Consider the following 16,476-nt stretch of genomic DNA (forward strand, 5'->3'; position numbering starts at 1 on the left):
TCATTGTATTGATGAAAGTGGCCTTTTTTCTTCATGGTCTTTTGGGGGATTTTTTTATACCACTTTGTCCTATATCGCAAACAGACCCTAAGGTTTTCCATTTCCACACAATTACACATAATGAAGTGCAATTTAAATAGCAGTATTTCCCTTTTCCAGTGCTTGTTTAAATTGTATAATGTGGCTTGACTTAAAGGGAGGTATGGACCTATATGAAGTAAGAGTTGAATTAGAAAATTATATGTTTGAGGGAGGAAAAGTCAAACACACAGAAAATCACTTACAGAGAGCGGCCATCTCTTTAGGCAGGTCAGCACCGAATCTCCCAAACAGGCTGCTGTTGGCCAGCAGGTCGAAAGGGGAGTGGCTCCTCATGGAGTTGAAGGCGAAGGGGTAGACAGCAGGTGGGAAGCCAGTCATGTGACCCACCTGCTGTTCCCTATTGGTAGCCATGGCGACAGAGCACACCCAGGGGTCCGCAGCAGGCCGCTGGGTGAAAGTAACAGTTCTCACAACACCTGGAAAAATCCCCGAAAAAAAAGCTGAAATCTGTGTCCTTTAGTAGATTCTCAGGACGTCGGGAATGGATGAGTGATGAAGAGGCCTCTGGTTTTAGTGTCTCTCCTTTAGAAGGGTCATCCAATTCAGTTTTCTGCAGAAGAGAGGGCAAAGGGATGTGTTACCACATATAAGTGTGAATTGGCATGATAATACAATCAGAACAACAAACACAATTCACCTCATTTCAACTCTGAGACTGTGATCCATTCAATTCTGGGATAGATAACAGTTCATCTACCGCTCTAATGTAAGAAGGATGTGCAATTTCATAGCATCAGGTATGAGAGAATGGGATGGAAAGAGGAAGTGAGGAAGGGCGGCGAGAACCAAAACAGATAAAGACGTTAGAGTAAAAGAATGAGTGAGCTGTGAGAGGAGAAGCCAGAAAAACTGGGACTGGGCGAGGGGAAAAGAAAATAAGAAAGAAGTTTGGAAAAAGTTATAACAGGGAAGAGCGGGAGGGAAGCAGGGAGGGGGGGAAAGTGAGAGAGAAAAAGAGAGAGAGCTCTTGTTCTTGCAGTTTTGAAGAGCTTCCAGACTTCTACAGTGATTCCAGGCTATGCCATATGATTTAAATCACCAGAACTCTACTATAAAGAGCTCCTCTGTTCCTGCTGCCAGCCTAGCACAGCAGCCTGCCTCTCTGCCGCTCTCCCCCAGGACCAGAGGCCCAGACACGGGGTCCAGAGCATGAAGAAGGGAAGGGGTGGTGGTGATGGGGGTAGAGGGTAGGGAAAATGAGATCCACTGATTGCTAACTGCTGCTGTCACTTCCAACTATCTTCTCTTGAGGCTCCCATCCCACAGAGTCATTGTGGCCCTAGCCTCCTGCAGCCCGCTCCTCACTTTGACTCCACACAGTAGGCACAGACAGGCTTACGTGTGGACAAGGCTGCAGTTATGCCCCACTGTTGACTGTTAAAACAAGAGGGGAACAAAAATCCCAGAAAAGCCTCCCATTTTCTTTTTCATGTTTTCTTTTGTTTGCCTTTTGCTTTTCTAGCGTGATTTCATGAGTGGGGTGGTGTGATCTGCTTGTTTTTTAAATGTGGCTTTTGAAAAAGAGCAGAGCCAAGGAATTTGGAACTGCTGTGGCTTGTGAATCCGGGAGAAAAGACAGGGAAAAAAAATCTTGGTAATGAATTCGGTATAAACAAAGAAATGAGGGGGGGGGGGGAAAGATCTAAGGCTGAACTGGTGAACTGCTGAACTGAGCGAAAACCGCACTGAGGAACAGTGACAGGGTCTGGGCACTGGGGGGCACTAAGAGGTGGCGCCGTGCCCAGGAAAAAGAGGCAGAACTTTCCAAGATGCACACATATGAACCTCATAGTTGAAACACAACAGAGGCAATCAGGGGAAAAAAGAAAAACCTCTACACATGTGGTGAGAACACACACACACACACACACACACACACAGCACACACACACACACACACACACACACACACACACACACACACACACACACACACACACACACACACACACACACACACACACACACACACACACACACACACACACACACACACACACACACACACACACACACACACACACACACACACACACACACACACACACACACACACACACACACACACACACACACACACACACACACACACACACACACACACACACACACACACACACACACACACACACACACACACACACACACACACACACACCGCCTTTTCCAGGGCTCTGGCTCCCTCACTGCCTCGCTTTCTGGCTCTTTCTCTTTCAACAGAGCCAGTTAATTACACCCTACTGCTGCAGGCAGCTTCAAACCACCACTAATTTAGAGTTCCATTACAGTAAACTGTTCCACATGTGCATTCAGGGCCCAGGCAGGCTCGGGTGGCCACGTTTCAGGAAGGAGCAGCCGCCGATAGGCACCAACCCCCATACTGCCAACACAGCCATGCTGCCATCTTTCTTTTTCTTTCCTTCTTCCTCTCTGCATTTCTTTCCCAATCTTATTCAATCTAACTAATCTAAACTACTTGTGATTTCTTTCCCTTTTCTGACCCACCCCACATCTCCTCTCTATAATCATGTCCTTATACTCAATCCTTTCTCCCCCACCTCCCCCCACCCACACCCCATTTCCATCTCTCTACTGCTTATACAACTTGTACCATGACCCTGTGCAGCGGTTCCACTGTGTGGCTAACACACAAAAACATCACTAAAGATTTCACAGTGGGCCTAATGGGAGAAGAGGTAGAGACTGGAAAAACAAAACTGCCAGAAACTCAAAGGCTCATAATGTGGTGTGTGTGTGTGTGTGTGTGTGTGTGTGGTGTGTGTGTGTGTGTGTACGTGTGTGTGTGTGTGTGTGTGTGTGTGTGTGTGTGTGTGTGTGTGTGTGTGTGTGTGTTATGAGTATGTACTTGGCCAGCATTTGGCCCGTTTGGGTATCTGCCTCATGAACTCAAACCAGGCCCCTTAAAGGCAGCGCAATCTGTCTATGAGTGCTCAGAGAAGAGAGAAAAAGGAAGATGTGTGAGAAAAAGAGAGTAGCCATGTGATTTTTGTATTCCCATACAGGGAAACGACAGTATATCAATCAAAAGCAAAGCCTTTAATGAGTTCGAAAATCCTAACTCGGCAAAATAAACCGCAGTGCCACTGTACGTTCGCACATATGTCATTAAAGGAAAGAATCTGAGAAAAAAAAAACCTTAAGAGTACTGAGAGACACACTCAGCCTTTTAAAATAGAACCCAGTAACTTTACTCTCCCCAAACACAATAATGAATTAATAAAAGAGTTGGCGCCAGTGTTTTTTAATGAGTCACATCAGTCCAGCAGCTTTTTACAGAGCCATTTATTTTTTATGTTGGGTCCTGTGGTAGGTTCACTTCGCCAGCCCGTCTGGGGCTATAAGGGGATAAGGGGAATTTGGAGTGACCTCATCCCCTGTTAGCCAGGGCCAAATGGGCATGGAGGGCCTCCCCACTTCCCTTGAGCCTGGGGGGCACACAGGAGGCAGCAGGCGGCCAGGCAGGCAGCACCACGGCCAGCTATGAACGCGTTCCCGGCTGCTGCTGGGACTTTCCATCATTCCCTAAGAGTGGCGCTGTAGCAGTTTAAATGTACTTTGGTTGTTCCTGTAAATAGTGGAGTGTCAAAACGCACAGTAGTTCATCATCTTAAAGCACCTCATTGGTTTCTTGAGATAATCCATTGATGTTATCAGTACAAAACGCTGTGTAGCAAATGAAATGAGATCAATCACTTTGGAGATGGCGCTACAAGACGAGGCACGCTTATGGAGAATGAGATTCTCTTGTTTGCTTAAGAGTTTAACTTTCAACATGAAGACGTAGCAGCAAGTAGAATCGAACAAGAGTGAAAGAGACTGGAAGAGAGAGAGAGAGAGAGAGAGAAGTTCTCACAGATTGAATGTCCATCAAACAAAGGGTATCAAGTCCTCTGTGAGCCAAACAACAATTGTGCCTTAAACGTTGTGACGGCGTGAGGCCCCTCAAGCAATAAGAACTGCAGTCAAACATAACAAATAAATCACGGCATCTCAGGAAGCGCTGCACCACACAGACGAGAAAGTCAGTGGGTTTTTAAGCCAGCAGAAGAAACCACAGGTGATTACTCTGCGTATATGAGCAGGATTCTGGGTGCCATGGCCGACCTGGAAAACGTTTTCTTCTGTCAGTTACGGAAACACAACTTTCTTACAGTAACTGTCTGTGATGTTATATTGAGTTATAATTGTATGTTTGACTTTGAGGAAATGTGCCTTTGATGTCAAACTCTACTCCTCACTCTCTGACTCTTGGGAAGACTTTTTGTTTTATTTTTTCTGAGCTTGAGAAGGCTCACACATTTTCTTTGGGTTTTTCTGAACTGCCCAGAAAACCGCAATTTGCAATTTAAAGACATTTACTGTGAGGTAAATTAAAGAATATGTGTCAGTCAGTGCAGGTTGAGCAACAAATCAAAGCCTTTTACTGGAAGGACTGAATTGTAAATGAACAGCCTCCAGACAAATGAAGTGTACCATGCATCCTGGCAGGGGAAGCTTGGCAGAGGTTTCTCACTCTTTTTCCACCTCTGACTTGCCCACTCCTGCTCATATTTTGTTAGAAAACTGTGCATGACTTCCAGGCACTGTCCTTTAATTAACAACATCATAAAGTGATTTATTTTCAGCAACTTTGTAAAGGCCCCCGACTTGAAGCAGAGCGGCGTATGTTTGAGTTTTGGGTCGTTGGTGAAGTCATACTACCTCAGCAGTTTAACAATAATTTCACATAAATCCTAAGCTGACAGACTAGCTTACACCACTAACACTTAGTGGCATGATCACGGCTTAATATGCCGACAGCCATCAGAAACTGTTTGTGGACTGTCAAGACAGAGAACCCAAATATTCATATTGAAACATCAGGAGTGTTATCTGATCTTGTTGCTGGCGTCAGCAGTATCTTGCCTGTGAAAACAATATCCCTGACACTATTATCTGATGCAAGGCTGACAGCTCCCAGTCTTTCAACAAGTGGCCTGCTAATGGCTCTGCGAGAGACAACTAGTGACAGACGTCCAGAGCCTCCAAACAAACCGGCATTCCTTTGCCTCAAACCCGTTTGACATCTGCCTGCGCTCGGCATCTCACCAACACATATTTGCTCACAGCACCTCTGTGTAATCATTTGTCACTTTAAGAGGTATTATTTTCACGAGTGCCACCGGGGAGTGTCATCAGGCAATCCTTGTTTTTGTATCTGTTAAACATCACACGTTAATCCCTAAATCGTCTCTTTGTTTAAACATAATGTCACACAACTGTGTTGACTTGCAGTAGTGGAGAGAAGTATGGAAAGAGTGAGAAGTCAGTGAGACATAAAACACTTTGTGACATGATGAAGTCATCCTGACAGCTTGCTCTTTCCATGATGTGGTACAGCTCTTTGGAGAACCCAACATTAAGACTTCAGCAGTGGGTCCAGCAACAAGAACACAAAGCACAACAGGAAAAGGAAAAGGCAGAGGATGGCTAGACATTTAGAGAAACACATGAAGAGAGAGTCAGAGTGAAAGGACATAAAGCAAAAGAAAAAGTTAACAGTGTGATGGCTACTCCTCTAGATTTAAAAAGTGCAACTTGTACGTTTTTTTTTTGTAACTCAAAGAAGGGATTCACACTGAAGGTGTTTCCATTCCTTAACGCAGAGAGAAAACAATCCTTTCTCTGTATAAAGAGATGCATAATGGATGGGATCATCACCGCCTATTTTAGCCTCAGGAGTCAAAGCAACACGACTAAGACACAAGCAGGCCCAAACACACACATGCAAAACAACCCACATTCAGTTTAACGTTGTGCCAAAACATTTAATGAGAGCTTGAAGGCATGTTGAACATGTAAATCCTCCCAATCGGATCAGAACACCTGCAAAAATAGACATAGGAAATGGTGTGCAGATAGTTTCCTTGTTAATTATAGAGTGTTAGCAGCAGAGCCCCTCGATTCTCCTAAAACCACCTGTCCAACCCCTCCCTACTGCTCGGTCTTAATTGCTATAGAAATTCCAGAAAAAGACAGGTATCAACAACTCCCAGATTTACAGCTCAAAGTCATGTCACAATGAACGACTGTTTTGCAATCCAGACACTTTTAATGGGGCAAATGTTGTTACAGTGGTTCCCACAAAGCCTCATACCCCTCTACACCTGGAAAGTTTCATCACATAACATGCATGGGATTTGCCATTTGGTTTAAATAAAATGTATGTAACAAATATATAACAGTGTTGTGAGATTTTTTTTACTTTTATGGTTTAATTAAAAAACCGAAATCGTAGAAAATGTAATTGTAGTTATTTGTCGTTGTTATTATAATCTTCTCCCGGTATTATTATATTGTGTATCACTATTTGTTTATGATATGTCTAAGACTTAGTTAAGGCACTGAAAACCACCACTAATCACAAGTCTTTTATAAAACACCCTTTTGTGATTCTGTTCAAAAGTAGTTATTTATAAGATATTTAACAAGTGTAATATTCCTGATCTGTAGTCTGAAAATAAATTGTAAAGCTGGTCTGTTGCCTGATAAATATTTACAACAGCAGAAATGAGAGAATGTTTTTGGTGAGGCCCATAAAGCTGACATACTCATGATCACATGCATCATGATTAATGACACATTCCCATCTGGATCACATAACAGCAAGCACAAATAATAATTGATTCCAAACTGTCACTGAAGACAAGCAAAATGCTGTGACTGAACACCATGAAGGTAAAGCTGTTCTGCATGGACAGCCTGTCCTCGAAAAAGGGACCCACGAGTGGTGCTCTGGAGGAGGAGGACAGCGCAGTAATATTACTCAGAGAGGGGCTCCATTCCTTCCACTCCAGATGTCACCGACTGAGACGTGAACTGATGGACCAGATGACAGCGGAGGACGCCACAGATATCACTGTGGCCTTCAAGCCGGCATCCCTCACTCCACCGTGTGGGTGTTTTTTTTTTCAGTTCCCTTCAATCAAGCTGTCCCCCACACTTATGTCAAGTCCACCAAGGGAAATAAGCGGTGGACAGCAGGTGCAAAGCCAAGGCAGTCCAGCTGCAGCAATTTACCTACTGACCAGTCACTGCTGGAGCAATAAACCAAAACACTGCAGAAAGCTACACTGTGACATCAGGCGCATGATCATCTGATATCCAAATCAAACAGCACTAAATGCACTGTGTTACACATGGCTGTAACAAGTGGAACCTGTTACCCTGGCACGTATGCCAGCGTCAATAAATAATCTTGACTGACACGATGCTTACTATGGGAACACAATGAATACATGTCGATGTAAACTAAGACCAGAGTTTCAGACACACCTCACGCCACAGGAATTAGACTCTGCTGTTTAAAAGGTGGGAAACAATGCTTCTCTCTTCCAAGTGTTCATATGTTGCTTATTAAAAAAAAGGTCAAGGACTGGTGACTCCTCTGGTGATACATTCATACACATCAAACACATGCAAGCGTGTACACACTAACACACACACATATGCTAATAATAAAGAGCTCCACAGGCACTGGGTAACACTTGAAACACTCACTAATAAGCACATATGTGCACCCAGGCACACATGCTCAAGAATGTTTTCATATAAACTCAGTGTCACTCTCACATTTATAAATCAGAAAGGAACAAAAACACTGCATGCAAACAAACATGTGTGTTAGGACATTTTAGTGTTTACACATGAGAATCTGGTCGGATTTCGGGGAAAACAATGATTAATTGTCTCAAAGCCTCTCAAGTGTTTTGCACACACACAGTCTCTGTCTTCAATTAAAACAGTCGACCCCTTCCCAAAAAATGCAGTCTCTCTCTCTCTCTCTGTTAACGGAGAGGGAGAGGGACAAAACAGAAAACAAACAATGACTAAAGTTACAGTTTTTGAACTTTTTAAGCACAAATTACTCACCCCCTCTGGTGTTGATGAGGCCGACGGACAGATGAAGCTGCTGCCGGAGCGGTCTGATGAGCGGAGCTAGCCGGGGGAGAAGGAGAAAAGATGTGTGTACGTTCATCAGAGTCCTTCTGACAGCAACGACAGAGTAGCAGTGAGCCTCTCTCTCCCTCTCCCTCGCTCCCCCTCTCGCCTCTCTCCTCCTCCTCTTTCGCAGTCTCTACCTCTTAAAATCACTCTTTCACTCCCCAAACACAGGCACATACTCACTCTCTCACTCACTAAGAAATAATTATACTCTCTGATTCATAAAGCCTTCCTTTGTCACGTGACCCAACACTTCAAATATACAGCACATTTTTTCACAAGCCACAAAATGCCTGGGGGGAAGAAAAAGGCCCAGAGAGCTTAAGTTTCTGTTTTTAATTCTCTCTCCCCTCTTTGTCTCTCGGGTGAAATCTTTTTCTCTCCTTCATCTTCTTGGCTAAAGAGTCGGTTTACCCACAAACTGTTTGCGCATGTCAAAACGCGGCGCCATGTTGTGATCCTTAGATCGCTCATGTTTAATCAAGGAATTCACAGTTTAATAGGAGAGGATATTTCAGTATCCTAAACACAAACTATAATGTTTTTGATTTAACAAAGATGATGCTTTAAAGGTTTATTCTGAGTATTTGCACCTAGTTACTTATACAAGTCATTTGTCTTTGGCGTTGGGTTTTATTGACTTCAATGTTTGTGGGAAAATCTTCCCAAAGCTGTGGTAATAAATAACTACTAATAAATAACTACCATTATTATGAATACTGATAGGACTTCATATTAAAGAAAGTATGAGGACCCTTGTGAAAATAATTAAGTATTGGACACAAAGAAAACAGATACAATATGAACAACATCCTCACTGAGGATAAATGAAACCAGAAATTGGCATTCAAAGCAGGAATCTAACATTTCTGTCAACATCCTGCTAAACATTAAGCAGTTAGTCGTTTTTTTAGGGGAAATTCAAGCTTGTTTAAAAGAAAAACAGAAGATTTCTATGTCTAAAGTCAGTTCTGAAAAGAACAAGTAGTGGTGGCACAGGAAAGTCCTGTGAGAGATGGCAGAGCTGTGCAGCAGCAGCAGAGTTGGGTGTGCCCCGGAACGTGCCCCTCTCTCCATATGAGATCATATGTTTCAGATCTGTGTTTATGTGTTTGTGGTTATGGGCGTGTGCCCTGCTTTTCTGAATGTAATGTTTCTCAAGTTTGGTTATGAAGAGCACCTCAAACCTCAGTACTGGGAGGAGAGGGCACACCTCAACGGGCACTTTTACCTCTGATGCACAGGAAAGATAATACACCTTGTGAAGAAAGAAAGAAAAAAAGGTTAAATCCTGAAACATCCATTCTCACATAAGAACAATCTAGTCTTATTTATATCTAAATCAAGTAAGTGCAGCTTTTTAAAATAACAAGTTATATATGAAACTTCCTCTAAAACGTTCCCCATCTGGTAAATCGTTAATGCATCGCTACACATTAACCCAAATCTAACAGTCTGAGGCATAACTGACAAACAATGCCGCAAATAGAGGCCTTTAAGACCTGATATAACCGCTGCGTATTTTGTTTGTAAATCAGTTACCGGTCCGATTCAGGCAGAGATCTTATCCTCAAATACACTGACCCTAATATGTCTCCAGGATAAAGTCAAGCCATCATCATAATAAAAAACACAAGTGCCCGGCCCCGCTCTCCTTATTCCTGTGCGCTTCCGATCTTTTACTGCCACATATGGTCTACAGTAGGCTACTGAAATGCTCTTTCATAAATTTTTCAGATGTGGATTTGCAGGTACATAATCAGGGTAAATGAATGGATAAGCAGTGCTGCCTTTTTGTAGAAACCTTATATTCAGGAAGCACAGATCTAAGCCATACTGCAAAAAGCACTTCAGCTGATCCTTATCTTGTTTGCATTTGATTTATGTGTTGCTTATGAGGCCACTAGGGCTAATAGAAATCCCTTAGCTGTTTTCATGGCAGTGCTAAATCAGCAATATGAAAACAATAAGAAACAAGAAGCCATAGGACACTACAAACACTTGAAATTAGCCATAGAGTGATGAAAACAGGAAAGTGTGAAATTCAAGTCAGTGTGATGCAATCCTTCTGACGGAGACCATGCATTTGTGTCAGGAGAATGTGCATTTGAGTGCATGATGGCAGTCGTGTGTGTCAGCCCGCAGGGGCATGCTGTGCTCCTTATTAAATTATGACAGTAAGCTTGAGCAGGGGCTGTGTTTAGGCTTTGTGTGTGTGTGTGTGTGTGTGTGTGTGTGTGTGTGTGTGTGTGTGTGTGTGTGTGTGTGTGTGTGTGTGTGTGTGTGTGTGTGTGTGTGTGTGTGTGTGTGTGTGTGTGTGTGTGTGTGTGTGTGTGTGTGTGTGTGTGTGTGTGTGTGTGTGTGCATGGATGAGTACGAGTAGGAAGTAGCAGTGAGAAGGTCAGAGGTTACTGGTGTTTGTGTTTCAGTGTCAGTGAAGTGTGCTCCAGGCAGAGATTTATGATCATTGTGTCTGGGAGGCTGCAGAGTGGGGGATAATGAAGATAGATCAGGGTGCTATCTCTCTCTCTGGGCACCACTGGAAACATGGCCTATGGCCCCGTCCGTTCTCGTATCATTAACTTCAGCCTGTGACATCATAACACACTGCCCTGACATCAATCCTGACACAGTGTGCTCTGACAAAAAGTCGAACGCAAGAGAGGCAATTCCTCACAGGAAGTCATCCGGCAAACACAGGCATTGTTCAGCTTTGCAGCTTCTCTGGGTGTGTTTATGAAGATATGAAATATTCATGGAAACATCGTACTCAGTCGTGTGTTTCCACTTTAGATTCAACATATTTGCATTCACAGAGCCATGGAGTAGAGGCCTGAGGCTTGCTGGCAGAGGAAAAGCAGCTAAGGAAAGGAAAGAGGAAAGGGGGGATGATGGTGGGAGCAAAATAGGGAGGAAGTGAGGTTACAGAGGTTAAAGTGAGATGGAGAGGGGGAGGAGGGTTGGTAGGCAAGAGGGCCAGAGTACAGCGAATGTGAGAGAAAGGGGTGTGAAATAGTAACAGGGAGGGGAAGAAAATCTGGGGGGTGAGATGGAGAGAGGGATGGATTGTAGGCGGAGGGAGAGGAGGGGGGGATTTGATGGGATTGGTGGTGGGGGCATGTGGCGGCAGGTTTTAATCAGTAACAAGATGCCAGTAATGAGATCACTATTTCCCCACATTCAGATTGATGTCATGTTAAGTTTGGTGCCACACTGAGACAGGCAGAACACACACACCCCACTAAAGACTCATTTACAAACACACATGCAGAGCCACACCATGCACACACACACAAACACACAAATATACACTTGCTTGCACTTTCTTGGTTACGGACTTAAACACACATCCTGTGAAATGAAGGAGCTCATTCATCCAGCCTGGCAAAGTGCGCTCATTTAGAGTCCAACCGCCTTGAAGTAAAAACATACACAGAGGAATAGTAGTCACAGGAAAATGAGTTACTCATGGCAAAATGGAGACATTTATGTGTTAGGGACCGAAGGGCATATACCACTATGTACTCTTCTAACAAAAACAAATGAGCACAAAGCTTGGAACAGTTAGAGCCAAAAGCATTTTTACTGCTGAAGAAACTAAGGGAAAACGAGAGGGGAAGAGAAAATGAAAAAGAGGAGTGTGTGTGTGCTTTTTTTGGTGCATATTTTGGGGTGCATTCAGAGGCTGTCGACACAACTACCATGGTGTGTGCCAGCACATGAGCGCTCTGCCTATTCCCCAACATGTGTGTCCAATGAAAGGTGAACAGCTCTCCTGTCTATACTTTCCTAAAAAATCAGCCATGATGTCATCATGAACCCATCTTGAACCCACCTCTGTCAAAAAGCATTACGCCGGCCCTCCCTCTCGCTGCCTCATTTTCTGTTCCACCTCTCCCTCCTTCACGCTCCGTTCCTGCCTTTCAAATTCTTCACTGAGCTCCCATTCTTTTGCTTTCCTCTTTTTCATATTTCCGTATTCTTCAACATTTCCCTTCTCCTGTCCATGTCTCTTTTTTCTCTCCCTCCTCTCTCACTGAAGCACACAAACTCTTTTCTTTTTTTGGCAAGCGTGGTCTAATTGAATCACCAAAGAGCGCAGCCATTTGCCAAAAATGCCAGGATGTTCTGATTATCATAAACTTTGTTTAAGCTGTGGTTTTACAAAAAAATGCCCTGAGTGCATGAGGGGTTGCCAAAAAATAAAAGCAGAAAAAATGAGGAATAGGGGAGAATGCAAATGAAAGAGGGGAGAGGGAAAGAGAGAGAACACTGGGGAAGAGAGGGGTGGTGGGGGCAGCGAGAAGGCAGCCAGAGAGCCACATATGGAAGTGATTCTGTAATTACTGCAAATCTGTGAGCTCAAAAGGAAAGGTCTTCTTTTCCATGCCTCCTTCCCTGCACATAAAACTGCCCTTGTGAGAAAGCTGGGCACTAAATACTGAGCAGGAAATATGAAAAAAACCTAAGTTTTCATTTGCTTTTGCTTTTTGGCAAGAGGTTGGTATATAAAGATGTATATGCTTAGTATGTTGGAGGCCATATGTTTTTGCTATTTATCTGCACAGACAAAGAAGAAAAAGATTTGCTGATCATGAGGTTGATTCCAGAACTCTACCATCCTGGAAAAGTATCTTAATTATTAGCTAATTAACTCGGGATCCCTGAGCTTAATCCACCATCCTAGAAGATTTTCCAAAAAGAAACTGTAGGGTTCAGCCTGGAATAAAGTGAAGTCTATCAACAGCCACACACCGAACTGGCATCATTCACATAAAGCACACATTCAACAAGGTGCGTGGGGGAGGGGGGTGGTTAGGGGATGGGTGACAGACATACGGAAAGACAGAAAGACAGTGATGAAGACTGTCTTCCAAGCCTCAGGCAAAGCAGGGGTTTTGCAGGTGTGTATGTTGGCAACGACTTCTGTTCTGCACAGTCCCCAAACAGTTTCAACAGCCTGTAATTATCTCGTGCCCTGCCATAACGTGTTCTCATGATGAGTGCTCGAGTCTTACTCACACAAATACAGTAAACACACCCGGACTGACGCAGCTTGAGCTACGTTTATTCTTAGACACATCCAATTAATCAGGCCAGGAGATGATTTATGTAAAGTACACAATCCTACCTTCTTTGACTAGAGAAGCGTTTGCCTCGGCTTCAGAAGCGAGCTCACCGAGAAGTTTGAAACATAAATAGTGGATGACAAGCGCACGCACAACGAAGTTTTCTGTGAAGGAGACAAATCAAAGTCAGGGCCAAACTCGAGAGAAATCATCAACTACAGAACAGCAGCTTGTAGACACCGCTCCATTTGGTTTTATGCTTCAGAGATCATTTCAGTCATTTGTCAGATACCTTCGTTTGTTGCCAATCCGTCACTGGGTCCCGGCAGCAGCTCAGGGGCGTCGATGGGTGCTACCGTGCGGGGGGATTTCTGGCACGGTGTCTCCCCCTAGTGACGGAAGGGAGGGCTGCAGCACTCATTCTGAGGAGAAAGTATGGGCTTAGATATGTCTCATAATTATTTGTGTAAACATAAAAATAATTTGTGTGTGAATATGTGATTTGTAAATGTAAAACACCATCCACAAATGCATTTAAAAGATTTGCAAACCCACAAATAAATTTGCAAATGTAAAACGGATCTGCAAATACGCAAAATATTTTTACAAATAAAAAAAATATCTTTGAATATCTCTTTAACATTTACAACTTTCGATCAGGCATTTGTTAATCCATTTTGTATTTTTCGACCAAAAATGCGCTTGTGGATCTCACATTTCTGCTTGTGGATCTCAAATCTCTGCTTGTGGATCGTCTTTTTACACACACGGAGTTTTGAGACAAACTTTCCGCCGGTCTCGGCTAAAATCTACTCGTTTCACTCGGTTATTTTCGGAAACCACGTGATGGCCTGCTGATGACGACATTTCCGCATGGTTTTCAAAGTAAGAGCATGATGGTTTGTTTAATGCGCAGTTTTTTTTTAATGAACAGCGGAACGTTATGCATTCTTTATCACCATCATCATCATGTTATAGTGATACAGTTAGTTTGTGTTAGTTTATTGGTTCAACTTTCTTCATTGTTTTTTGTGTATTCAGTCAAGCGGGTCAAAGTTACAAAGCACTTCACATTTTATTAATCGGCCTAGTTTAACCTTACCAGTGCAGTGGTAAGGTAACATTAAATGTTATAATATTCATCGTGTCCTTTCTACTGTATATGCATATATTTCTGTCTATTGCTTTAATTTGTATGTTATTATGTTTATACTTGTTTCCACACATTTAACAATTTGGGATGAATTAAGTATCTATCTATCTATCTAGGGGCGGCGCCAGGCGGTAGCTTGCAGTTGCTACAGCAACACCAACAATTGGCCTAGCAACTGCTAAGCAACCCCAAGAAATGTATGGGGGTTTTTTTATATGTGAAATTCATAATTTGAAAAATGATTGATTCGAAAATGATATGCTACAGTACAGTACAAGTAGCCTACTTCTGGGTGTTTCATTCAAGCTCGGCTCCGTGTGTGTGGCACGAGCGAGCGCGAGAGAGAGAGAGAGAGAGAGAGAGAGAGAGAGAGAGAGAGAGAGAGAGAGAGAGAGAGAGAGAGAGAGAGAGAGAGAGAGAGAGAGAGAGAGAGAGAGAGAGAGAGAGGGTGGATAGATGGATAGATAGATACTTCATTCATCCCAAATTGTGAAATGTGTGGAAACAAGTATAAAAATAATAACATTAAATACAAATGAAAAAGAGCAAAAAGACGACCCACAAGCAGAGATTTGAGATCCACGAGCAGAGATTTGAGATCCACAAGCAGAAATGTGAGATCCACAAGCGCATTTTTGGTCGACAAATACAAAATGGATTCACAAATGCCTGATCGAAAGTTGTAAATGTTAAAGAGATATTCAAAGATCTTTTTTTTATTTGTAAAAATATTTTGCGTATTTGCAGATCCGTTTTACATTTGCAAATTTATTTGTGAGTTTGCAAATCTTTTAAATGCATTTGTGGATGGTGTTTTACCTTTACAAATCACATATTTACACACAAATTATTTTTATGTTCACACAAATAATGATGAGACATATCTAAGCCCATAAGAAAGGAAGCCACATAAAAACAAAAACAAAACAAGTAATTACCAGAGGTGGAAGAAGTAGCCTACTCAAAACTATGACTTACCTCAATGGCTAATGCACTTTCTGCCCCCTGCACTTTAAACGACTCCTGTATTCATGGTTGTGATTTATATATTTTCTATGTAGGATTGTGTATGTCAATTATTTATATGTAATTATTTAAGAGTGCAGGAACACTTTATTATATAAGTACAAAAGTATAAGCATCAAAACATACTTAAATGACCCCAACGTAAAAACACTCGTTAAGCAGATTGGCCTATTTTAGAATAATATATATTATATGTTTTGATTATAATTATTGATGCATTTAAGTTTGATCAAAGCTTGTAAAGGTGCAGCTAATTTTAATTACTTTATATACTGCAGGGTAGCTTGTGAATATTAAGTTCTTATTTAAGTGTTGATTATATTTGACATCATTAATCCAAATCTGCAAAGTAACTAAAGGCATAAAATACATGTAGTGAAGTAAAAGTACACGATTTACCTCTGATTTGTAGTGGGGTAGAAGTAGCAAGAAATTGAAATACTCAAGTAAAGTACCAATCCCTCAAAATTGTACTTAAGTACAGTACTTTAGTAAATCTACTTAGTTACTGTACACCACTAATTACCATGTATGTATCCTATGTAAATAAATAGCCTACTTAATCTGCTCATCCTTGTCAAAATTAAGCAGGATCTACTTTTTTGAGCTAATCAACTTTAAGACGTCTTTATACTGTTTAAATAAGTAACAATGAGAAGAGGAATTAAAGAAATGAATTACTAGATGGAAAATAATCATGTACATACATTATAATAGAACACTCTTATTACAGCTTTGTAATAAAAAACATTCATTTGGTTCATTTTAAGAATAACCTTTATACCAAAGCAGTGTATTTTTCAGTTGTATGCTTAACTCATGTCTTACTGTTTAAAATTAATTTCTGATTATCAGCAATGTGTGTTGAAAGTAAATCCAACTTAATGCAAGTCTTTACAACATATGAAAATATTTAATTACTAAGACTTAATATGTCTGAAGTAACAACATTTATGTATGCTCTTCCATTAAGACTTCATTTTTTCTTGACAGACAGATCCTGTGTATGCGGCAATGCCATGAATGACCACTGGGTGGCGCTTTCTACACGCCGAGTATGAACCTGCATGTTACGCAGCAGGTTACAGAGTTTGTTGCTGACTGAATGTTATACAACTTAAC

General features: G+C 42.1%; 1 protein-coding gene across 3 annotated transcripts in view; it reads right to left on the reverse strand.

The window, feature by feature from the left end:
- The window catches only part of rarga (retinoic acid receptor gamma a), a 42,882-nt gene extending 29,338 nt beyond the window's left edge, over positions 1-13,544 (reverse strand). The window contains exons 1-4 of one of the 3 annotated variants that reach the window (XM_034144554.1): positions 13,468-13,544; positions 13,238-13,339; positions 8,035-8,100; positions 285-652 (exon numbers count right to left, since the gene is read on the reverse strand). In XM_034144554.1, the coding sequence (XP_034000445.1) occupies positions 285-453 (169 nt within the window). In that variant the 5' untranslated portion in view covers positions 454-652; positions 8,035-8,100; positions 13,238-13,339; positions 13,468-13,544. Of the gene's footprint in view, positions 1-284; positions 653-8,034; positions 8,101-13,237; positions 13,418-13,467 lie in introns of those variants that run through there. The other 2 variants (XM_034144553.1, XM_034144555.1) reach the window with 2 other exon arrangements.
- Between the last annotated feature and the right edge of the window lie 2,932 nt (positions 13,545-16,476).

Source organism: Trematomus bernacchii, unplaced genomic scaffold (assembly GCF_902827165.1).
Source record: "Trematomus bernacchii unplaced genomic scaffold, fTreBer1.1, whole genome shotgun sequence".
In the NCBI taxonomy this organism is placed as follows: domain Eukaryota; kingdom Metazoa; phylum Chordata; class Actinopteri; order Perciformes; family Nototheniidae; genus Trematomus; species Trematomus bernacchii.